Here is a 24,954-nt window from a genome sequence, read left to right on the forward strand (position 1 = left end):
CTCCGGCTGCAGGTCCGCCTGGGCCAGACGCGCGAGCGCAAGCAGAGCGTGCGTGATCGTGGCCGGCCTCCGCAGTCCCCGCCGAGCCCCGACCCTCCCGGCAGCCCCCAATCTCACCTCGTCGCCATGCGCCCCCGCTGCCGAGCCCTGTTCCCGAGCGTGGCGCTGCTTTTCGCCGCGGCCCGTCTCGCCGCCGCTTCCGATGTGCTGGAACTCACTGACGACAACTTCGAGAGTCGCATCTCGGACACAGGCTCTGCGGGTCTCATGCTCGTCGAGTTCTTCGCCCCTTGGTGAGGCCACTAAGCCGGGGCGTGGGAGGGTGGGAGAGCCGTGCTGGGCCGGGGGCGAAGGCGCGGGAACGGTTGGGCCTACGCAGCGCCGGGCAGCCCTCCACCTTTCCAGCAGGCCTCGCTGCAGCCGGCAAATTTCCCACTCCCGGGAGCAGAGCTTCCTTGCCGACAGAGGAGAATTCGGTGTTGATCGCCGGGAGCAAGATCCGGGAAGGAAACCCGAAGGCCCCACACACGCAGGGCCACATCCTTACCTCGGTGCTCTTGCGGCACTTCCTATTTGCAGAAGGTTTAACCACCCCTTATCCCGCTTAGATTGGTATCTTTACAGTTTCTGGGTGAGTCAGTGTTAATACTGGCCTTACCTTAAACGAGGCATCCCAAGGCCTTACCCTGGAAGCCAACGTTTCACCAAGTGCAGAGGCCCTCGGCCCCTAGACTACTTCCTTTCTTCTTGCCCCACGCCCCGCAGCCATTGGTTTCTAGCCAAGGTCACTCAGTGGCTGCAGAATGATCAGAAGTGCTTTTTTGAGGCAGGAAATTATTTTGTCCCATCGCATGATGCACACGTTCTCCATTAAGCTGATCACATCTCAGCACCAGCAGAATCCCGTCAAAAAAAAAAAAAAAGTAGGTAAAAAGAATCATTTCATCAGGATCTGCCTGAAGTGTCAGTTTTAATTAGAATTTCCGAAAAATGCCCTAAAATACTCCAGTGAGAAAATCCCCAATGTGGGGAGAAATAGTCCACTTTAGGGTGCTATAACTGAACAAGGGTGTAAATTCCTTAGGCTACAACTAACTCAAAAAGTTGGGGGTGGGGTGAGATGCCAAATAGGATTTCTGACCAAATAGACTGAGTGTTTTTGTTTGGTTTTAGACTCCCAAATCTTTCCCACAGAGAGCCATAATTAATTTAAAACTTGGGATGCCTCAATATGCTATGCTAAGTACAGTACTTGATTTTTCCCTCTCCTGTCACAGTATCTTTAGTTAAAAATGAATTGTATTCAAAAGTATCAGTAATCGCTTCTCTGCCTTTTGGCTAAGATCAAGTGCAAAAGTATCAGTAAAACAAAGTTGGTGTGTAACTTCTAACTGTGGTCTTCACTCAGCAAGGGCTCAGCTGACTTCCTGAGAGTAATACTAGAAGTCCTGTAATGAAGACCACCTGAACCAGAAATATATGTGAGAGGCAGCACATTTTGTGTCCAGGGCATCCCTGTGGTTAACTGGTAGTACTGATTACAAATCATACGTGGCCTTTATACATCTGCAGAAGTCACATCTTCTCATATAACCATGCTGTTAACATTGAAGGGGTCTAACTGTACCTAGAGTGGCAGGATGGGATTGTAATCAAAACTGGGTGGTGCTTTTGTGACTACAGGGGTCAACGTAGAGTGAATTCCTGCAGAACAGTGGGTGATGAGACTACTAGTTTAAAGCAGATTTTTTTTTTAATTGAAGATGTTTTTTCCTAATTTAAATTGTTGCATCTGCTTCCCTAAAAATTGCACTAACCTATCCCAAAAATTGGGTGGATCTCTGTTGTGGTGTCTGCTTTTAATTGGTCTAGAAGGTAAGATCATTCTCCACAATGCCGGCAGGGAGGATCAGTTTTCTGAATGACTGACTAATTTGGAATCAAGGAAGTCTCCTGTTGATCATGTCCTTATTTCTTCACATTCAACTTTTTATTTATTAATACCTAAGCTGGAAATATTTTCTGACTGCTGTATTCCTGTGTACAGATCAAGAGAACTAGCTTACAAGTTAGATAGGAACAGTTAAAGAATACTTATTGAAAGTAAATTGACCTATTTTGAGCAAGTTCTTCATCTCCTTTGTTTTTGGGTATTTTTTGCACTTTCATTTTGTAGTGAAAGTGAAAGATTTCTTTGCAGTTGACTTTGTAGACTGATATTTCCATTATAGAGTTAATTGTAGTTTTTAAGAAAGGGAGCATCCACATTTCTCTGGGGAAATAAACAGCATTATTTAAATGTGAGGATATCTGAAAATTTTATTGATGAAATCTGAAAACTTACTGATCAGCATTAAGTAAGTTTTAAGTCCTCGGCATCTACTTATGTTGTAGATTTGTGCTCTGCCCTCTAGGAATGTAGCATTCAATGATATTTGATATACAGTGCTTCTGGAGTACATATAGAAAAAGACTGTATGGATAGCATCAAATGGAATTTTTCTTTTTGTACATGGTGATTCCCTTACTTGGAATTCCTGGTATACCCTCCCACCTCAAATTGGTCTTTTCAACAAGATTTAACTCAAAAGTTACTTGTTTCCTTGAACAACTAACTGGTTGCTCCTGCCTCTCTGTTGGGACCTAATAATACTATCCCCCCTGCTATACAGGTGTTCCTATAGGGAAAGGACTATGTCAGTTTTTGTGTCAGAGCTATTTGTCAAATGAAGTAATGATTGTTGAGTAAATATATGTTGGGAGTTATTATTAACAGCTAGAGAACATCCCTGAAGGTGATGGAATTGTTTGTGTTTTAAGACTGACCAGGCTGGGTGAAAGAAGTAGTGGTTAATCTCGATGTTTAGCCTCAAACTCCATCCGAGTCCCGTTCCTAGTGAATTTGAAAAAGGTAATCTCCAGTCTTTCTGGAACTTGTTGAACAGGTCCTTCCTTGGGGCATTTGATGACCTTAGAGATGCAGCCAATGCTAAGGGCAGTGGGTTTCAGTGGCAGCCTTGCCACTTACATACCTCCCCATACCCCTGGTTCCCTCCCGGATTCCTGGAAGAATCATTCAGTTGAGTCCCAGGGTGGGGCCCAACCATACAGTTTTTCTTTTTCTAATGTGCCCTCCATGGATATTTTTATATGCATCTGTGTTGAGACCCACTGGTCTGGTCTAATTATTTTGTACTATTTTTTCTCTTCACGTGTTTTCAGATGGTTGAGATGAAACTGCTTTTAAATCTGTTGACTCAGCCTTCTTGATAATTGCATATTCAATAGAAATCTCTCTTCTGGGGCACCTGGGTGGCTCAGTCAGTTAAGCGTCCAACTTTGGCTTAGGTCATGATCTCACAGTTCGTGGGTTCGAGCCCCGCGTCGGGCTCTGTGCTGACAGCTAGCTCAGAGCCTGGAGCCGGCTTCTGATTCTGTGTCTGCCTCTCTCTCTGACCCTCCCCTGCTCACACTGTCTCTCTCTCTCTCAGGAAAAACAACAACAACAACAACAAAACATTAAAAAAAAAAAAAAAAGAAATCTCTCTTCTGTTTCTTTTTTACTAATTGTGACCACTCTGGTCCAAGCTTTCAGTATCTGCCATGTGAAATACATTATCTTCTAGGTGACTTTTATTCTTATCTGTACTTTTCCCCTTTCTATTCTGTGTATTGCTGACTGATGTGTTCTTAATACACATAACACATTATCTCTTAACAACAACAAAAAACCCTTCACAGTTTTCTAAATGTATCATTTTCAGTAGTAATTTTGCCTTTGCTCTACTATCACCCTTATCTAAAATGCCCAAGAACAGGTCCTGGCTGAAGCCTTAAATCCTTAAAGGCCCAGATCCAATTCTTGCTTCCTTTAACAATTTTTTTTTTAATCTTGTAACCCTTATTATGTTCCCAAAAGCCTGAATTTTTCAGATAAATTGGTTATTAAATTAGTTAGGATTTGTATGTTTTCGTTACAACCCAAGTACATGAATTCTTAATTTATTATGCAAGATAAAAGGATTACAGAAAATGTAATGAGTAATACCATATTTCAGAGATCTCTAAGACACCACTGATTGTGAGAGGAATCCTTATTTTATGTCTCGCAAAGAAGGAAATGCTACCATTGAAATTATGACAACTATTGCAGGGCACGTGCCAATTTCAGATACAGTAAACTGTGCATCCATGAAATATAGGGAATTCATGACTCAGTCTAAAATTTAAAGCCAGTTTAGTCGAAGGCTCTAGTACATCTCTTCCCCATCTTATGTACTCTGCTATCCTGAATTTGGTATTTATCATTTATACTTTTATACTTTTAGTAAATATCTATGTGATCCTAAGCAACATCTAATATTAGAGTCTTTTTTTTTTTTCTTTAAGTTTATTTATTTTTAAGAGTGAGAGGAGAGAGAGAGAATCCCAAGCAGGCTCTGCACCCCATTGCGGGGTTTGAATCCATGAACTGCGAGATCATGACCTGAGCCAAAGTCAGATAGATGCATAACTGACTGAGTCACCCACATACCCCTACATTTTTTTTATATCACCATTCCTTCATTTAAGTTTTCTTTTTTTTTTTTTTTAATGTTTTATTTATTTCTGAGAGAGAGAGAGGGAGGGAGACAGCATGAGCAGGGGAGGGTCACAGAGAGAGAGAGAGAGAGAGACAGAATCTGAAGCAGGCTCCAGGCTTTGAGCTAGCTGTCAGCACAGAGCCCGATGTGGGGCTCGAACCCACAAACCGTGAGATCATGACCTGAGCTGAACTCGGACACGTAACAGACTGAGGCACCCAGGCGCCCCCTTCATTTAAGTTTTCTAATGATTATTTAATAGAACTCCTAAAGAACTTGAAGAATGTAAGCTCTTGTAGTCATTTCTTTTAAACAAGTTTTAGGGGCAGAATGCTTCCAAGTTACTTACCCATCACTTAATGAAATAAATTTTGAGAGTATTAGCTATGAAATTTATCAGGTTAAGTTTTTTCCACGTTTCCTTACTTCTGTTTTCTAATTCTGTTTTTGCTCTCTATGGGGAGATTACAGAACTATTGTACCTTCTCCAAGTGATGCCTCTGCAACCCATTGGGTTTTGAAGAGATGATTTATAGATGGTGCTAGCTATACACTGATAAGAAATGTCTCCCCCTCCCCCCTTTGCATATACAGTTTGCCTGTGGGACTCTTAGGACTTCCCAGGCATAGGAGCAGGTGTTTCTGATGGCCCCCAGGGAAAATAATCCTGTCTGTGTTTTATCCTCATCAGTTCTTAGGTCCAGATGAATTGTGTAGCTGTAAAACTCAGGCTTGCCATCTTAAATGTGTCATTCTAATGCTGTGTTGAACTTGGTTGATAAGAAAAAGAGACTCTAATAGCTGCTAAAGTATCTGTTTATAGCAAATGAGTGCCTTTTGGGCCTCATTCTGCTACCCCCACAAACTGGGTTTCTGGACAAAGGGATTCCTATTGAAGGAATGGAGAAAAAATACTTGATGGTGATTCTTAAAGAGTTAATACCATACTTGCAACCTTATATATAAGGTTTCAGTCACTGTATTTTTAAGAGACACAGTGCTGGTTTCCCAAGGGAAAAAAAATGTACCTTCCTTTGGGAAATGCTACCAGGAATGGAATTGCTGTTGTCTTGCCCTTCATTTTATCCTCATTAATTGGTCTGAAAGGCTTGAGCCCTTCCTTCCCTTCTTTAATGTGGGTTATAATTCTGACTATAGTTTTCAGGACTCTTTTTTTTTTAGTGCTCACCAACAGGGGAGAAGGACAGAGGGCAAGAGAGAATCTTAAGTAGGCAAGCAGGCTCCATGCTCAGTGTGGAGCCCAGTGCAGGGCTCAATCCTATGACCTTGGGATCATGACCTGAGCCAGAATAAAGAGTTGGACACTTAACTAACAGGCGCCCCTCCATTATACTGTTAATTGAGAAGAAAACAGAGGGCTGCCCTGAACTGAGCTAGTCCTATAGAGTCAACCTCAGATTAGAGATAGTACCTTTACCTTCTGAGAGCTCTGGTTACTTTATCAGTAATGAATGTTGTCCAGGTGATGTTTTTGCTTTTGGAAGCAGCTACTAGTTCAAAAGTCGTATTATAGTTTGAGATTCTTCCTAGAGAAATGTTGACAATCTTGAAGGATTAAACTAAGAATCTGGCTTTTTTTTTTTTTTAATATAGGTGTGGACACTGCAAGAGACTTGCCCCTGAGTATGAAGCTGCAGCAACCAGATTAAAAGGAATAGTCCCATTAGCAAAGGTAAGTATAGACAGATTCTTCATTAAGGAAAATTGATTATTTTAAATGGTAGTTTGTAAAATTAGTATTTCTTTTCTCTACTCTTACGGTGCTAAGAAGAGAGAATGCTAGTTTTGGGCAAATGCACAACTGACTATTGTATTAATTGTGGTTTCAAAAGATTAAAAGTAGTGAAACTAAGGGAATTACTGGCATAAGAAAGAAGTAAAGTGTATGGTAAATAAGAATTAAGGGGCAAATATGGAAAGTAAAAGTATAGTAGTCAAGGTTACAGGAAAGTTACTGAATAAATGAATTCCCTAAACTACCTTATGATATTCACAGTGATTGGAATAGAAAAATAATAGGGGGCTGTGAGTGTAACTAACTGGTCAGCTATAAACTTGGTTTTTGCTTTTAGAATCAAATTAATGCTTCTAGAGCTTGGTTGGCCATTACTATAATAAGCCCATAGTTGTTCCAGTATAAAAGCTCACATCTTGGCCAGCCTCAAATAAATAGTTGATACATATATATGACTGTTTTTGGAAATTGCTTTTGATCCTGATGTTTCTATGGCGATTTGCCAAAGGGGGATTAAAAAAAAAAGTTCAGTCATGATTTAATTCCTGCCTTGTGTGCCTATAGCCTGTGTTACTATGGACACATTACTTTCTAAACCTCAGTTTGTGTTACTGGGCCCATACCTCAGATCTTGTGAAGAATAGATGAAAAAACATATGCAAAGTGCCTTTAACAATACCTACTTTAGAGTAAGTAGTTAAATAATAGATAGGAGTTGTTTTCTTTCTCATTGTTTACTAATAACTCTAGATAATTTGCCAAATGAAATTATACTCTGCTCTTCCCCAAAGGGTACATCCATACATCCCCTTGATAATCATCATTATCAAAGTAAGATTCTATTAGTAACTTAAGCGATTTTATCCCTCATGTATTTTTAAAAATATTTACTTATTTTTGAGAGAGTGCAGTCGGAGGAGGGGCAGAGAGGGGGACAGAGGATCCAAAGTGGGCTTTGTGCAGATAGCAAGCACTGAGCCTTATGTGGGACTTGAAATCACAAGTCACAAGATCATGACTTGAGCCACAGTTGGATGCTCAACTGACTAAGCCACCCAGGCATCCCCCCTCTAAGGCAGGAAAAAGGCCAAGACTACTGCTTTAAACAACAGAGACTTCAAAGTCAGATTTTAAATAGTCATTTGTGAATTTTTTAGGAGGTCCAGCAATCTAAATTTTAATGAATTCATTAGGTGGTTCTGATACAGCTAGCCCAGCACCAGTCTGCCTTTCTTTAAAATCTAATACTCTGTGGCATGTTTGCAAAGAATTGCTTGATAATGATTTGACCAGCCTTAGTATTTGGGGAATATAAGAAGAGTCTGCAACAGACATCTGGATAACAGATGGTTTGTGTGTTTTAATCTTTAGGTTGATTGTACTGCCAACACGAACACCTGTAATAAGTATGGAGTCAGTGGATATCCAACCCTGAAGATATTTAGAGATGGTGAAGAAGCTGGTGCTTATGATGGGCCCAGGACTGCTGGTAAAAATTTTGGATTACATTCTAGAAACTGAATTTCTTAATTGCCCTGTTTTTGTTTTTTTTTTTTTAATATTTTTATTTATTTCTAGGAGAGAGAGAGACAGCGTGAGCAGGGGAGGGTCAGAGAGAGAGGGAGTCACAGACTGAAACAGGCTCCAGGCTCTGAGCTGGCAGTCAGCACAGAGCCCGACACGGGGCTGGAACCCACGAACTGCGAGATCATGACCTAAGCGAAAGTCGGCTGCTTAACCGACTAAGCCACCCAGGCGCCCCTAATTGCCCTGTTTTTTGTAGTGGGAACATGACATTTTTCTATACAACATAACTTTTTGTCTAAAAAAAATCCTCTTAAGAGGTCAGTTTGGTATCTAAAACAGACTTCTCTAAATAAACAGATTATATAAGTAATATAGAAAATACTAGAACTTGAGTTATAAGGTCTACTATGCATTTTTTCATTTGACATATTTATTGAATACTTACTCTGTGCCAGATATTCTAGATATACTAGGTACTCTGTATTTATTGATAAATAAAACAGACAAGGTCCCTACTCTAATGGTGCTTACATTCTGGGAAATGAAGAGAAGAGGGCAACAAACAAGTTTAAAAACGTATAGAGAAAATGACTTTATATCTATTAGGATGGCTACTGTCAAACACACATACACACAAACAAAACAAAATTACCAGTGTCGATGAAGATGCAGAGATATTGGAACCATTGTATACTGCTAGTGTGAATGTAAAATGTTATAGCAACTATGGAAAACAGTATGAAAATTTCTGAAAACAATAGAATTAGTGTACAATGCAGCAATTCTACTTCTGGATATATACCCAAAAGAATTAAGAGCAAAGTCTTAAAGATACATATGTACACCCATGTTTATAGCTGCATTATTCACAATAGCCAAAAGGTGGAAGCAACCCAAGTGTTGCATCAGTGGATGGCTTGACCTAAAAAATGTGGCATGTTATTAATAATTATATATAAACATACATAATACAGTAGAATATTATTCAGCCTCAGAAAATGAAGTTCTGACATGTGCTATAACATGGATGCACCTTGAAGGAATTATGCTTTGTGAGATAAACCAGTCACACACACAAAAAATACCATGACATGCCAACTTACATGAGTTCATAGTATAGTAAAATTCATAGAGACAGAAAGTAGAGTGGTGGTTCTCAAGGACTATGAGGTGAAGAAAATGTGGAGTTTTTTTCCAATGGGTAGAGTTTTACTTTTGCAAGATAACAAGAGTATTGGAGAGTGGTTGTGCAACAATATGAATATACTTAATGCCACAGAACTGTACACTTAAAAATGGTTAAGATGGGGCACCTGGGTGGCTCAGTTGGTAAGCATCTGACTTTTGATTTTGGCTCAGGTCATGAGTCCAGGTTCATGGGATTGAGCCCCACGTTGGGCTCCGTGCTCAGTGTGGAGATTATCTGTGTCCTTCTCCTGCCTCTCCCCTACTCACATGCGCACACTTTAAAAAAAAATTAAAAATTTTTTGTATATTTTATCACAAGGAAAAATTATTTAATGTCAATATATATGGATAAGATAAATTCAGTTAGTGATAAAACTTTAAAGGGGAAAGTTAGGGGTGCCTGGGTGACTCAGTCGGTTAAGTGTCCACCTTTGGTTCAGGTCATGATCATGGTTTGTGAATTCTAGCCCCACATCGGGCTCTCTGCTGTCAGCACAGACCCTGCTTTGGATCCTCTGTTCCCCTCTCTCTGCCCCTCCCCTACTCACAAGTGCTTGTGCTTTCTCTCCCCCGACCCCATCAAAAAAAAAAAAAATATTTTTTTACAGGAGAAAAATGAAACCATATGATATGATAGTGATTGGGCTTGGGAGTACCGCATCATCAGAGTTAATCAGGGCTGTAACCTTTGAGCTGAGACCTGAGTGATAGGAATGAGCTAGCCTTGAGATCTGGGCCAGAGCCTTCCAAGCAGAGGGAAGGACTCTAAGGTGTACAAAAAGGCCCTAAGGTATAACTGAGCTTGATGTGTTCAAGGGCCAGAAAGACCATGTGGCTGGGGTATAATTAGCATGGATGACAAATGAAGTTTGAAAGGCAAATAGGGATTGGATCCCATAGGGCCTATAATTGATGAGAAAAAAGATTTGGACAGTTTTGTCTTGAGTCTATCAAATAATCATGTATATTTTACTTTTTCATGATGGAAATCTAAGAAAAAAGGGGTTCAGTTGGGTATTTTAGTGAGGTGGAATTTCGTCAGTATGTGTGATTGTTATTCATAAACAAAGCTCTACATAATATGGCTGCCGCCTAACTCTCCTATCATGTCAAGATTGTGTCACCTTAGGACCTTTGCCCTGGTTCTATTCACAGCCCAAAATGATCTTCTGCTAGGTTTGCATGGCTTGCTCCTTTTTGTCAATGCAGATCATTGCTTACACTTCACCTCCCAGAGGCTTTCCCAGGCCACTGGACCTAAGGTAGTCACCCAGTCATTTTCTTAACACATCAGCTTCTTAATTCTCTACATAATGTGGGTTATTATATGAGTTTTTAATTGTTTGTTTATTTGGAGATTTTATTATTTGAGGGTTTACTTACATATTTACTTACACTGTAACCTCTGAGAAAACAGAGACCTTGTTTATTTATTTACTACTGTTGTCTTCAGGACCTAGATTCCTCACATCTAGTAGATGCTCAGTAACTCTTTGCTGAATGCATGAATAAATATTTCAGCTCAACTGAGATCATTTAACCAACACTTAAAATTTGATATGCCTAAGCACAGAAGGAAGCAAAAATTTTTTCCGGAGGTTAAAAGTGTTAACAAAGAATCCATGTTACCATTTAGATTTTACACATTTAATTTAGGGTGGAATTAGCAGTTAGAATTATTGAAATGTTTTTCTAAACTTGAACAGGTCTTACCTAAGTTATAGGTGAACCGTATTAAACTGCCACTGGTCAGGTATTCTCACTTGGGCTATAACCTAGATTTCTTAAATTTGAGAATTTCTCAGTATCTGACTAGGAGGTTCAGATGTTTGGCTACTTAGAATATACAAAATATACAAAATAATATATATTTTGTTCATGTACTCCTCGAGGAATTATGCTCTTTGCCCTCCTGCTTAAAGTGGTTGCTTCACACTCCCATTTTACCTTCCAGAGAATTTTAAATTCTTAGAGAGAAAAGTAACACTTCTCATCATAGCCCCAGGTTAAAAGTTCTTTATAATTTATATCATTATGTAGTAATAATCATTATCCTCTTGAAGACTAAATAAATATATTCAATTTCAATTAATCTGTTGATGCAACCCCTCCTATGTGAGGAGTCAAGGAAAACATTTAAAAGGGAAAAAAAGTCCGTGACTGGGAAGAGAAGGAAAAAACATTAGAAAAAATACAGACTATTTTGTATTGAAAGAGTTAAACAGTACAATGTCTCAGCCAGTTAAATCAATCAGTAGAGTAGACGAGAAAGGGGGTGCAAAAGGTAGGATATTATGGAGGAGGAGCACTGCCTGTTCTCTTGGCATTTTGAGTCTATGAATGGTTTTAGTGGACCCCAGAAGAAAAGAGATAAATGGCCTGTCAACTAGGCTTAAGGGATGGGACTATTTCTTGCATTTTCTAAACTTTTACTTATCTAGCCTATTTCACCTCAGTAGGAAAGTGTGATGTAGGTGGATCCTATACATGGCATAATTTCACCTATAAATAGTTAAATTCTTAAATAGGCTAGCTAAGTCATTGCATTTTCTGCTTGGTTTTTGTTTTGTTTTGGTTTTGGTTTTTTTTTGCATTTTCTGCCCTTAAATGACTTGACTCTGGGACTTGAGAGTAAGGGATATTTGCTTACTTAATTTACTTGCAAAGTAGATGTTTCTCAGACTTACATGCTCAGTTATTCTAGACCTAGGTATATTTCACTGAGCAAAACAGACAAAAATCCTTATGCATTTGGAATTTACCTTGTAGTGGGGAGAGATGAAAATAATAAGGACAGAGTATTAATTAGATGGGTATAAAGTGCTATAGAGAAATATAAAGCGAGGGACAGGAATTTTGGAGTGTTGGAGATTGAATAGGTTTTAGTTCACAATGGGATGATCAGGGAGAGCATCACTGAGAAGATGACATTTGAGTAAAGACCTAAAGGAGGTGAGAAAGGGAGCCAGGAGGATATCTGGGGAAAGTATGTTCTAGGCAGAGAGAATAACATCAACAAAGGTAATATTGTACTGTTATAAAACACTTTACATATATCCAATACATACATCCTGGGTAGGGGTATAAATAAGTACAATCTCTTTGAGGGGGTAGTTTAACTATTATAAATCCATGTACTCTTTGACCCAGTGAATCTGATTCTAGAAATTTAACCTACAGATTTTTTCAGTCATGTGTAAATGACATTAGTACAAGGTTGTTTATTACAGGATCATTTATAACAGCAAGAAATTGGAAACAAATGTCCATCATTTGTGTCTGGTAAAATAAATTATGGTACATCCATGCAGTGAAACACAGTTATAAAAAAGACTGAAGTAGCTCTTTGTGTATATTGGTATAAGTTATCTCTAAATTATATTAAGTGACAAAAAGAAAATACAGAAGAGCATATGTATAAGCTGCCATTTGGGGAGAAAAGAAAGAAAAAATGTGTAATTGCTTGTTTATGCATAATAGACAAAAACTGAAACATCTTAGAGGGAGGAAACTGCGTAACTAAAGAGTAAGGAAGAGGGGTGCCTGGGTGGCTCAGTTGGTTAAGCATCCGACTTTGGCTCAGGTCATGATTTCATGATCCATGGTTCGAGCCCCACGTTGTGCTCTTTGCGGACAGCTCAGAGCCTGGAGCCTGTTTCAGATTCTGTGTCTCCCTCTCTGCCCCTCCCCAGCTCATGCTCTGTCTCTCTCTGTCTCAAAAATAAATAAACATTAAAAAAAAATTTTTTTAAATAAAGAGAAAGGAAGAAAACTTTCATTGTGTATCCTTTTGAACTTTTTCTTTTTAAGATTTTATTTTTTTTATTAAATATTTTTAAATTTATTTTTTGAATGTTTTACTTATATTTGAGAGAGAGAAAGTGCAAGCAAGGTGGGGGGAAGGGGGGGCGGATAGAGAATCCGAAGTGGGCTTTGCAGCGACAGCAGCTAGTTCAATGCAGGGGTCAAACTCATGAACCATGAGATCATGACTGAGCCGAAGATGGACGCTCAACTGACTGAGGGACCCAGGTGCCCCAAGATTTTATACTTAAGTAATCTCTATTGCTTCTCAGCCTTTTGGCTAAGATCAGGTGTTTAAGTAATCTCTACACCCAACTTGACTAGAACTTACAACCCTGAGGTCAAGAATCGCATGCTCCTCCGTCTGAGCCAGGTGCCCTCTTTTTGAACTTTGAATATGTGAATGATTGCCTTCTCAAATAATTGAAATTTGTGTTGTTATAATCTTTCATCTTATCTTTTAAGATGGAATTGTCAGCCACCTGAAGAAGCAGGCTGGACCAGCTTCTGTTCCTCTCAGGACGGAGGAAGAATTTGAGAAGTTCATTAGTGACAAAGATGCTTCTGTGGTGGGTAAGTAGCAAATATTTGATTAGACAACAAAATCATCAACTCTGTTTCAAAAACCCTCTAATATCCGAGTAAACGACAAAGTTAAAACAGTTTAGGAAACCTTGAGGGCAGTTGAAGAAACACCTCATAGATTTAGGTCAGCATTACTGTAATATGGAAAAAATTGGTTTGTTTTATTTGAGTGGCTCTGTGTTCTTCCAAATAAAGATTTAATTTCAATTTAAGATCCAATATAGGAAAACAGCTCTATCACATCTCAAACTCTGAGATTTAACTCAATAGGGTAGTTAAGATTGAAAACAATGTTTTAAGGTGGGAGGAAACTAGTAAATATTAAACCTCCGTCTCCTGTTTTCACAGTAGTAGGGGATTTAGTTGAGATCAAATTGCTAGGATTTGTATACATTTATGCAGCAACCTTTGGTTTCTCAGGTGTTGCAGTATCTCATTTTTTTTTTAATGTTTTATTTATTTCTGAGAGAGAGAGACAGCATGAGCAGGGGAGGGTCAGAGAGAGAGGGAGATACAGAATCCAAAGCAGGCTCCAGGCTCTGAGCTGGCTGTCAGCACAGAGTCCGACACGGGGCTCAAACCCACAAACCGCAAGATCATGACCTGAACTGAAGTCAGCACTCAACTGACTGAGCCACCCAGGTGCCCCTACAATATCTCATTTTATCCTTAAAACAACTTGAACCAACTAAACACATTCTACATCTGGAGTGTTCTTTGTTTTGTTTTAATGTGTAATACATTTGACTTAAAAAATGAATTTAAACATATAACTATGCTTTTCTTGGTCTTATAATTATTATAATAAAACTTACTTTCTGACAGTAGAAGATGGTTTATAATTTAAATTTGATTAAAAGCTACTTCTTACCATCTGGATTTTACTGATTCTGTTTATTTCCAAAGAGTTAACTATAAGTAGACATTTAAGAACAGGTAGGTTTCATGGGGTGCCTGGGTGGCTCAGTCGGTTGAGTGTCCGACTTCGGCTCAGACCATGATCTTAAGTTCATGGGTTCAAGCCCTGCGTTGGGCTCTGTGCTGACAGCTCAGAGCCTGAAACCTGATTTGGATTCTGTATGTCTCTCTTTGCCCCTCTCCCCTGCTAGCACACTGTCTCTCTCTCAAAAACTAAAATAAAAACGTTAAGAAAAAAGGAAAGAAAAACAAAAACAGGTTTCAGTCACTTTTCTAGACTTAAAAGTTCTGAAGACAAATCAGAAAAATTAAGGGGAAGTAATTTATGGTTTATTTTGACATATGGTCTTATTTGATCCTTCTGACACCTAAAATAGTCCCTGAACTCTACGAAGTTAAGCATTTTGCCCAAATTTATTTGTGAAAAACTGGAATTAAGATTTGAACCCTGACAAGGGGTTCCTGGGTGGCTCAGGCGGTTAAGCATCTGACTTCAGGTCAGGTCATGATATCGCGGCTCATGGGTTTGAACCCTGCATTGGGCTCTGTGCTAACAGCTCAGAGACTGCAGCCTGCTTCAGATTCCATGTCTCCCTCTCTCTCCTGCCCCTCCTCTGCTTGTGCTCTGTCTCTCTCTCTCTCTCTCAAAAATAAATAAAATTGTAAAAAAAAAAAAAAAAAAAAAAAAATTTGAACCCTGGCAAATTCTCTCACTTGACTCCCTTGGACAAAATAATTTTTTAAAGGGTAGAGGGAAAATTCTCCTTAAGTTACTGTGTCAAATATCCTAGGTAGTCATGGCAAAGCAGACCCAGTCCTCTTACCTATCTCACTTTGCATATCTGTAAATAGAATAAACACTGTGAAAATAGAAAATTTTAAAGTTTGAATATGTTTCAACACTGTTTCTTCCTTGTGTTTGACTTTTTTTTACAGGTTTTTTCAAGGATTTATTCAGTGATGCTCACTCTGAGTTTCTAAAAGCAGCCAGCAACTTGAGGGATAACTATCGATTTGCTCACACAAATGTGGAGTCTCTGGTGAACAAATATGATGATAATGGAGAGTAAGTGACTGAGTTGACTATCTTTATAGAATTCTGGACCAAGTACTAATTGTGTGAACTGGGGTTTTTAGGTCCAGAAGATTTACTGAATACTTGCTAGGCATTAAGCTAACTGCTAGAAACTATTGCTGCCTTTGAAGCACATCTGGTAGAGGGAGACAGTTAATATGTTTTATTTTTTTTTTATTTATTTATTTTTTTTACAAATTTTTTTTTAATGTTTTATTTATTTCTAGGAGAGAGAGAGACAGCGTGAGCAGGGGAGGGTCAGAGTGAGAGGGAGTCACAGACTGAAACAGGCTCCAGGCTCTGAGCTGGCAGTCAGCACAGAGCCCGACGCGGGGCTCGAACCCACGAACCGCAAGATCATGACCCGAGCGAAAGTCGGACGCTCAACCGACTAAGCCACCCAGGCGCCCCCAGTTAATATGTTTTAAAATGTAAGTGTCAAGTGAGCACTATAGTTGTTAGGATAGACATATATTCAGGGCATGCGGGAAGAACAGAGGGAGTGATTATTTTTTCTTTAGTGGTGGGGAATAGTATGAGAAAAGACTTCAGGAGAACCTGAGTGGCTCAGTTGGTTAAGCCTGTTACTCTTGATTGCAGCTCAGGTCATGATCTCACAGTTTATAAGATTGAACCCTTGGTTGGGCTCTGCGCTGATGGAGACTGCTTGGGATTCTCCCTCGCTCTCTCTTTCCTTCCCCAATTTCCTACCCCCCTCCTTTTCCCTCTCTGAATGAATGAATGAATGAACTTAAAAAAAAACTTCACAGAGGATGTAATTCTTGAGGTATGTTTTGAAAGATAAGTTTTTCCAGGCAGGTTCTGGCAGCTGGAATAAAAATTATTCCAGATTTTTAAAAAAAATTAGCGAGCAGGAGTGAGGGCCCCAGGTTATGAAGTAACTTTGGAATGTTGAGATCTGTAGTACTGCTGGAGTATTGTTTGTAAATGACATCATAGTGAAAGATAAGCAGAAACCAAATTATAGAAGGCTTTGGAAGTACACACGAAGGAATTTAAATTTTTGTTTTAATGTTTATATTTTATGTAGACAGAGTGCATCTGGGGGAGGGGCAGAGAGAGAGGGAAACACAGAATCTGAGGAAGGCTCCAGGCTCTGAGCTGTCAGCACAGAGCCTGATGCGGGGCTCAAACTCAAGAACTGCGAGATCATGACCTGAGCTAAAGTTGGATGCTTAACTGACTGAACCACCCAGGTACCCCAAGTACATACAAAAGAAATTTGATTTAATCTTTTAGACATTTGAGAGTCATTAAAGGCTTTGAGCTGGAGAGTAATGTGATTTTGTATTTCAAAAGAAAAGTTGCTGGAACCTATGTGGTGATGGTTTGAAAGGGGAGGAATGGCAAGGAAGTCAGAGTCTAAACTAAGGGTGATCTCTGAGAGACTAAGTTAAGGCAGCATTAGGGGCATGGAGAAGGAGAGAGTATAGAAAATATAAACAATAGGATTTAGTCCCTAGCCATGTGTGAAAAGAGGAAGATGTAGAGTGAGTCTAGGTTTTAAAGACTTGGATGACTGCACCAATAACAGTCACTGATCTAGGAAGAAGATGAAGAGTAACAAATACAAATATGAAGGGAATTATGATTTCATTTTGGCACAGTGAGTGTGAAGTTTGTGAAACGACCAGGTGGTGAAGATCCAGTAAATTCAGGAAAGGTTCTGAACTAGAGATAAATATTTATGGGTCAAGCACATGTAAATAATTATTGAAACCATGAGACTTTAGAAGAGATCATCCTGAGAAGAAAAGTGTGCCAAGGGCTAATGTTACAGATTTATATTTAACACAACATATAGTGTTTACTATGTGCCATTTACTGTTAACTCATTTAATCCTCCTAACAACTAATGAGACAGATCTGTTACTCCTCGTTTTATAGAGGAGAAAGCACTCAAAGAGGTTAATTTCCCTAGCTTCACAGGGGGGTTATGGCAGAACTAGGATTTGAACCTAGAAAGTCTGGATGTAAAGTTGTAGGCTTGACTGACTTTTGGATTAAGACATACTAGGTCTATAAATGAATGTGGAGCCACCTGTGGCTCATTAAGCACATCAGTCTGTTAACCTTAGATGTATTCATTGTGGCTGCCTTTAAAGTGGCCTATCATCTTCTGATTAGAAGTCTTATTGAGAAGACCTTCGGGCACCTGGGTGGCTCAATCGGTTAAGGGTTCAACTTCAGCTCAGGTCATGATCTTGCAGTTCGTGGGTTCGAGCCCCGTGTTGGGCTCTGTGTTGACAGCTCAGAGCCTGGAGCCTGCTTCAGATTCTATGTCTCCCATCTCTCTCTGTCCCTCCCCCACTCACATTCTCTCTCTCTCTCTCAAAAATAAATATTAAAAAAAAAAATTCTAATAAAGGTGCTGATGCCTAGCCAAAAACAAGTGATAAAATTCTATGTGGGTGTGTGTGCAGTGTGGGGAGGAGAAATGAATGAAGGAGAACCTAGAGATGAGAGATTAGTAGTTAACATTGTATTTTCTGGGAAAGGTGATACTTGATATAAACCTTTGGCTCAGAACAAATTGAGGTTCCGTTTTAGCTGAACAAGTCTAGAAATTAAAGAAGGAATTTGCTTCAAGTGTTCAGTGGAGTGAGGAAAGTTTGCTCAGGTAGAGGGGCAAAATAGTACCAGCAAGAGAAAATTTGGTAAACTTGGTTTGTTGGGATAGAGAAGTCTAGCATAAGGATGAACTCAAGCTAAACATTATCTATAAATTATATACCTACCTATCGAATTTTTCAGCTGGAAGGAATCTTAAAAGTATTTTCTCCAGTGAAATAATTCTCTTACTATGTGGGAGAGCAGGGCAAGTTACCTTCCAATAAGAGCAAGCTCTGCTTTATTGTGCATCTTGGAATTTGGAAGTAAGTTGGGTTCTGTTACTGTTTTTAAAGGTTTGGAAATGAATCCTCTGCTCTAACCCCCTTAAATCCCTTTTTGCATTGATGGAAAAGCTAAAGCCCAAAAGGATTCCATTAATAATGGTGGGGCTAGAATTAGAACCAAAGTCTCCTAACTTTCCAACTCAAGGTTTATTAAACACTACCCAATTATTGCACTTGAGATTAAGGTGGTTAGCACCTTAGCTTTAATGAGGTCATGTTGCCAAGTCTGTGGTCCCAGAAAAGAGTCCTTATGTGCTTAAATGGTGCCAGTAAAAGTGGCAAGAGTAGATGGTCTGAGCTTTAAATAAAATATTGAAGGCAAACCACAAGAGATTCTTAAATACTGAGAACAAACTGAGGGTTGATGAGGGGGTGAGGGAGAGGGGAAAATGGGTGATGGGCATGGAGGAGGGCACTTGTTGGGATGAGCACTGGGTGTTATATGGAAACCAACTTGACAATAAACTATATTAAAAAAATAAATTAAAAAATAAACAGAAGATTGAAGACTGTTCTGCTGCTGCCTACCTACTAATACCTTCTTTTTAAGGGGTATCACCTTGTTTCGTCCTTCACATCTGATGAACAAGTTTGAAGACAAGACTGTGGCATATATAGAACAGAAAATGACCAGTGGCAAGATTAAAAAATTTATCCAAGAGAACATGTGAGTACCTTTTTTGGGATTTCTTGGCTTCATTTTAGTTTGCTTACCTCAGTTATTAAGCAGACCCATGTTTTTGATTAAATAGCCTCATTCAGAGGTTTGAACAATAATTGTAAAGCAGTAATGTGTGGGCCCCTAGACCTCTTAGAGGGTATATTGTTCAGTACTTTTTCTTCATGTTGAAAATTTTTTTGCTTTTGTAAGTGCTGTCAGTTACTTTGTGCTAATTTCATAACATAGCTAAACTGCCAGACTTGATAAGGGATTATTTATTTCAGTTTTGGTATCTGCCCTCACATGACAGAAGACAATAAAGATTTGATGCAGGGCAAGGACTTACTTGTGGCTTACTATGATGTGGACTATGAAAAGAATGCCAAAGGTTCCAACTACTGGAGAAACAGGTAATTAGGATCATTTTTCCCCTTCATAAACAAGTTTGCCTAATATGTAAACACTTTCTTCTAAATATCCTCTTACAGTGTATGATGTCACAGCCAGTTAGAATGGGAACATTCAGCTCCCAAAAAGCACATTTGAAGCTGTTAAGGACAAATAACATAAACTATTTCTATAATCTGTTGGGCATATCTTCCATAGGTGTTCCTTTGCCTATGACATAGTTGATTCCTAACCTCCCAGGAAAAAAATGCAAATGTGATTTAGAATTTGTTTAAAACATTGTGCCTATTTGCCCATTGAGATTCGTAGAGTGTTTTAATCATACAGATTTTCTTTTCAGGTCGGTCATTATGCCTGCAATATTTTAGTTACAATATAGCAAGATTCATTGGGAATGGACTATTTGGTACCACCAGTTTGGCAGCGAAATTCAGTAAGACCTTGGAGTGTACCATGACTCTGTGTCCATGCCCAAGAACATAGTTTAGACTGATTCCAGAGAGCTGGTGGACTGTAAAATTTAGTCTTTGCTTTCTAGCTTCTTGATTTCAGAAGTGGTTTACCATCATGGTATAAATCTTGGTGTAAATATCTCTTGTTTCCCACAGAGTGATGATGGTAGCAAAGAAATTCCTAGATGCTGGGAACAAACTCAGCTTTGCTGTAGCTAGCCGCAAAACCTTTAGCCATGAACTTTCAGATTTTGGCTTGGAAAGCACTGCTGGAGATATTCCTGTTGTCGCTATCAGAACTGCAAAAGGAGAGAAGTTTGTCATGCAGGAGGAGTTCTCGTGAGTTACAAGTTAATGTGGGCTTGGGATTTGATTCTGCAAAGAAATGTAAAGCCTTTTACACTACTGAGGATTTATAAAGAAGAACATTAGAATGTGAAGATAGGTCTTCTAGCCAGACCTATGATTGTCATTTTTCTCAATTAATTAATTATAGGTACTTTAAGGATCACAATCCTTAGTAAATTCTGAAAATTAACAAAATGATGGCAGCTTGGAACACTTACACGATCATTTCCACCCTGCCGTTAAAAATAGTAGATTGAGGGGTGCCTGGGTGGCTCAGTCAGTTAAGCATCTGGCTTCGGCTCAGGTCATGATCTCACAGTTCATGGGTGCGAGCCCCATGTCGGGTTTTGTGCTGAAAGCTAGCTCAGAGCCTGGAGCCTGCTTCAGATTCTATATCTCCCTCTCTCTCTGACCCTCCCCTGCTCACACTGTCTCTCTTCTCTCTCTCTCTCTCAGAAATAAAAATATTTTTAAAAATTAAAAAATAGTAGATCAAGAACATTGGACAGTCTCTTTGAGATTGATGTAATTTCAGACCATTGCAACCCCTTCCCATCCCTGTAGAATGCCTTTTCTTTTTGGAATACTATACTGACGTAAAGTGAACTTAGGGAATGGAAAGATCTTTAAACCCCAGAAAATTAGGACTTTTTGCTTTCTGAGACTTGGGGAGAAAAGTCTTCCTTGTGAGGAAATCAGTAAAATAAGATACCATAAATATGTGGTATTTTTCAGAGCAACAAAGACCTGATTCTTCTGCAGAAGTGAATTTCCAGAAAACTAATGTTTTCTTCCTTTTCTGACCTTTCTAAGCCACAATGAACATGCTACAAATATAGTAGGTGGTTGGTTTTTTTGTTCAATCAGTAGATCTGCATATTGAGAGATAAGGTCCTCCTGTTTTTTCTAGTTTCTAACCTTGAAACTGGAGCTAGAATATGTAGAAACTATTCTAAGAAATTGCTTTTAATTCTCTCTGTAGAAGATTAACAAACCTGACCCTTGTCTTTCTAATTGCAGACGTGATGGCAAGGCTCTTGAAAGATTCCTGCAAGATTATTTTGATGGCAACCTGAAGAGATACCTGAAGTCTGAGCCCATCCCAGAGAGCAATGATGGGCCAGTAAAGGTGAGGTGCCTACAGCCTCACTAAGGCTCTAAGCAGCTGCCTTTCCTCATTGTCCCCTGATCGTTTTATTGAGATATAATTGACTCCTCATTTCTTTATTCCAAAAATGCTTCGTCTAAGTGAAGACCTTGTTGGCTGTCATGTTTTTGTTTTTGTTTGTCCTCCTCTCCCTGAGGCACAAAATAAACATTGGCAGAGCTCATATGCTCAGTAGGGGCAGGAGTATAAAATCTTCATAGAATTTGTTTTAAGTTTATTTATTTTGAGAGAGAACGCACATAAGTGGGGAAGGGGCAGAGAGAAAAGAAGAGAGTGAATCCCATGACCATGAGATCATGACCAGAGCCTAAATGAAGAGTCGGACACTTAACCAACTAAGCCATCCAGGTGCCGCCTTCATAGAATTTTTTTATAGTATTTATATTAGAACTAAGTTACTCTTCAGGGTAGAGCAAGCTAACCTCTAATAATAGTTTTAAGATTGTTGCTTTGAGATTAAGGAAGGGTTGGGTAGCCCTTATTTTCTATGATTTCCTGAACAAAGTTGACAGGTAACAGACATGGGAATGAGTTGGTTTCTGGAAAATGGCCAGAACGTCTTTAATATAGTCGGTAGATGCTATTTGGGTTTCAATGATATATTTTCAGTGACAACACAGTACATTTGATAGGGTTTGGGTGCAGAAACAAATATAGCATGTGGCCTGTGGTGAATGTTTATTCTTCATCTTGCCTTACCAACTAGAGAATCTTTGGTGTATTCCAGGTAGTAGTAGCCGAGAATTTTGATGAAATCGTGAATGATGAAAATAAAGATGTGCTGATTGAATTTTATGCTCCTTGGTGTGGTCACTGTAAGAATCTGGAGCCTAAATACAAAGAACTGGGAGAGAAGGTAAGTCTGAACCATATTTTGAATATTAATTTTTTTTTTCTGAAGGTAAATTTTGAGTTGGGAAGTTGACATACATATTCAGCATTGGCTAATTAGTTACCCTAATTAATTCAGTACCTATGTCTTGGTAGATTTTTTTTTTTTTTTTTAAGCTATCTACTGTTTCTTTTCTCCTGGCTGCCCCTCTAGTGTCTCTGAGCCTGTGCAGTGGCTCAGTTACCTGTTTTTGATTTTCCACTTCTCAGACTCCATCTCGATTGTGGTTAAAAGTACCCAGGCTTCTGAATTTTGGTAATGGCTTATGTAGATCCATTATGTTTCACTTGACTTAGCCCTTGTAATGTCTTATGTAAATCAGGTAATTTTGAAGGTGGCTGTAAATAGAGTCTTAATATGTAGAAACCAAGAGAGAAAAGGGATGCCTGTGGAAAGCTAGATATTATGTACAAGTGTCACTACTCTTCCTACTGGAGCATAACTTATCCAGGTGTTTACAAAGGAGATTATTTTAAGTGTTGATTTGACTAAGTGTCCCTTGGTCACCAAAAACTTGAAATTTAAAGATCTAACCTTTTTTATTAACAGCTTAGAAAAGACCCAAATATTATCATAGCCAAGATGGATGCTACAGCCAATGATGTGCCTTCTCCATATGAAGTCAGAGGGTAAGTATATTAAAACCTAATAAAAGTGTGTAAGCAGTTGATAGGAAAAAGTAGGCTTGCAAGCCATTTACTGGGTATAGTTTAGGGAGTGGATCCCTCACTGCACTTATGCAGAGAACCACTGAGGCCTTTCTGGCTTAGAGTTCTGCTGCATGGGTCCACATGACTGGCACAGATTTGTGAGCTCTCACATTGTTGAGCTTTGATAGGATATAAACTAGACCCTGATGGAGAATGGTATCTGGTGAGAAATAAAAATCATGAAGAGAAGTTATTCCCAGAAAGTTATTGGGGAAATATATGTTGGACTTACTCTGGAACTTGAAATGAGCTAACTTTTTTTTCTTTTTTACCCAGTTTTCCTACCATTTACTTCTCTCCAGCCAACAAGAAGCTAAATCCAAAGAAATATGAAGTAAGTGTGTTGTCTTATCTCCCCACAAATACACACGTAAACATACATATTCAGTTCTTTGGATTTTACTTAACTGGAAATTTTTCAGTTTCATAGTCAATATATGTGGTTGCTAATGTGCTTTTTTACAAACCCAGAAATTTTTCTATTGGGGAAAAATAATCCAGGGTTCTTTAAAAGGTTAAATTTTCAGAGTAATCTTTCTGTTTTCAGGGTGGCCGTGAATTAAGTGATTTTATTAGCTATCTACAGCGAGAGGCAACAAACCCCCCTATAATTCAAGAAGAAAAAGCCAAGAAGAAGAAGAAGGCACAGGAGGATCTCTAAAGCAGCAGCCAAACATGCCACTTTGTAAAAGGACTCTTCCACCAGAGATGGGAAAACCATTGGGGAGGACTGGGACCCATATGGGATTATTACTCTCAGGGCAGAGAGGACAGAATGGATATAATCTGAATCCCGTTAAATTTTCTCTAAACTGTTTCTTAGCTGCACTGTTTATGAATATACCAGGACCAGTTGATGTTTGTGGTTTTGGGAAAAATTATTTGTGTTGACGGGGAATGTTGTGGGGGTGGGGGGGATTGAGTTGGGGGGTTATTTTCTAATTTTTTTTGTACATTTGGAACAGTAACAATAAATGAGCCCCCTTTAAAATGTCTTTTTTCCAAGAGATGGGGAACCAAAGGTTTTCTAGATTAGCACTGTCCAATAGAATTTTCTGGAATCTCGAGAATGTTCTATAATCTTCATTATCTAAGACATGTAGCTACTGAGCATTTGAAATGTAGCTAAGAACTACATTTTAAATTTTCATCGATTTAAATATTCACACCTAGAGTTACTGGCTTACCATATTGGTCAGTGCTGCTATAGACCAACTAACTAGGTCCATAGTTATCTAGTAAATCCTTTCCAAATTTCATCATTTTCTATCCTTAACAGATTTATTGCCCTGGCCTGTAGCCTGATGACTAGAACGGGTGAGGGACCTTTCTTGTTGGGCTCTGTTTCAGGCCCTGCCCATACCGTAAGGATGGGTGACTGTTTACCCTTGTCATGCAACTGAGCATGTTTATACCTCCCAAGGGCTAGTCTCTGCCCAAAAATGCCCTGTATGGGTGTGGCACTGGGTTGGGGTTCCATCCAAGTTGTTTTCAGGAATTGCTGACACTGCTGGGTGCACCTCTCTTCCCCAGAGCCCAGGGTGTGGCCCATTAACTTCCTTCTCCAGTGGAACTGGGAAAGGCAGTATCACTTCTGGTTGTGAATGAAGCATCCACTTTCTTCTGCAACAGTGGGGAACAAAAAGGATAGGACTGACATGATCTTTTGTTCAACAGAATTTCCCTTTCTTTGTGGGTAAATCCAAATCCTGTCCACATTTAAAGTTTTTAGTACTAGATAATTCCAGATAGGACCCCTATTTGTAGATGATCCTCAACCTCTAAAGAAAAAGTTTGAAAAAGATAACTTTATTCCTGTTGTAATCTCTAGCTGCCAATTATAAAATGGATTTGATAGAGCCTTAATAGCAAAATATATAGCAGGATCATCCTTAGTGTTTTGAAAAAGTAAAGATGCCTAACCATAACCTTGAAGATTCTAATATGTGAGACCTGGGCTG

At 39.1% G+C, this 24,954-nt stretch overlaps 1 protein-coding gene across 1 annotated transcript; it reads left to right on the top strand.

Annotated features, from left to right (window-relative positions):
- The first annotated feature begins 36 nt into the window (after positions 1-36).
- On the top strand, positions 37-23,858 carry PDIA3 (protein disulfide isomerase family A member 3). Its single transcript, XM_039232711.1, has 13 exons — positions 37-293; positions 6,198-6,276; positions 7,711-7,828; positions 13,324-13,431; positions 15,298-15,427; positions 18,905-19,021; positions 19,300-19,425; positions 20,032-20,214; positions 21,244-21,352; positions 22,119-22,247; positions 22,833-22,912; positions 23,270-23,327; positions 23,541-23,858. The coding sequence occupies exons 1-13, from the start codon at positions 127-129 to the stop codon at positions 23,652-23,654; spliced, it is 1,518 nt and encodes a 505-aa protein (XP_039088642.1). The 5' UTR covers positions 37-126; the 3' UTR covers positions 23,655-23,858.
- Positions 23,859-24,954: the final 1,096 nt, after the last annotated feature.

This window comes from Hyaena hyaena, unplaced genomic scaffold (genome assembly GCF_003009895.1).
Source record: "Hyaena hyaena isolate Hyena2069 unplaced genomic scaffold, ASM300989v1 scaffold_70, whole genome shotgun sequence".
Classification (NCBI taxonomy): Eukaryota; Metazoa; Chordata; class Mammalia; order Carnivora; family Hyaenidae; genus Hyaena; species Hyaena hyaena.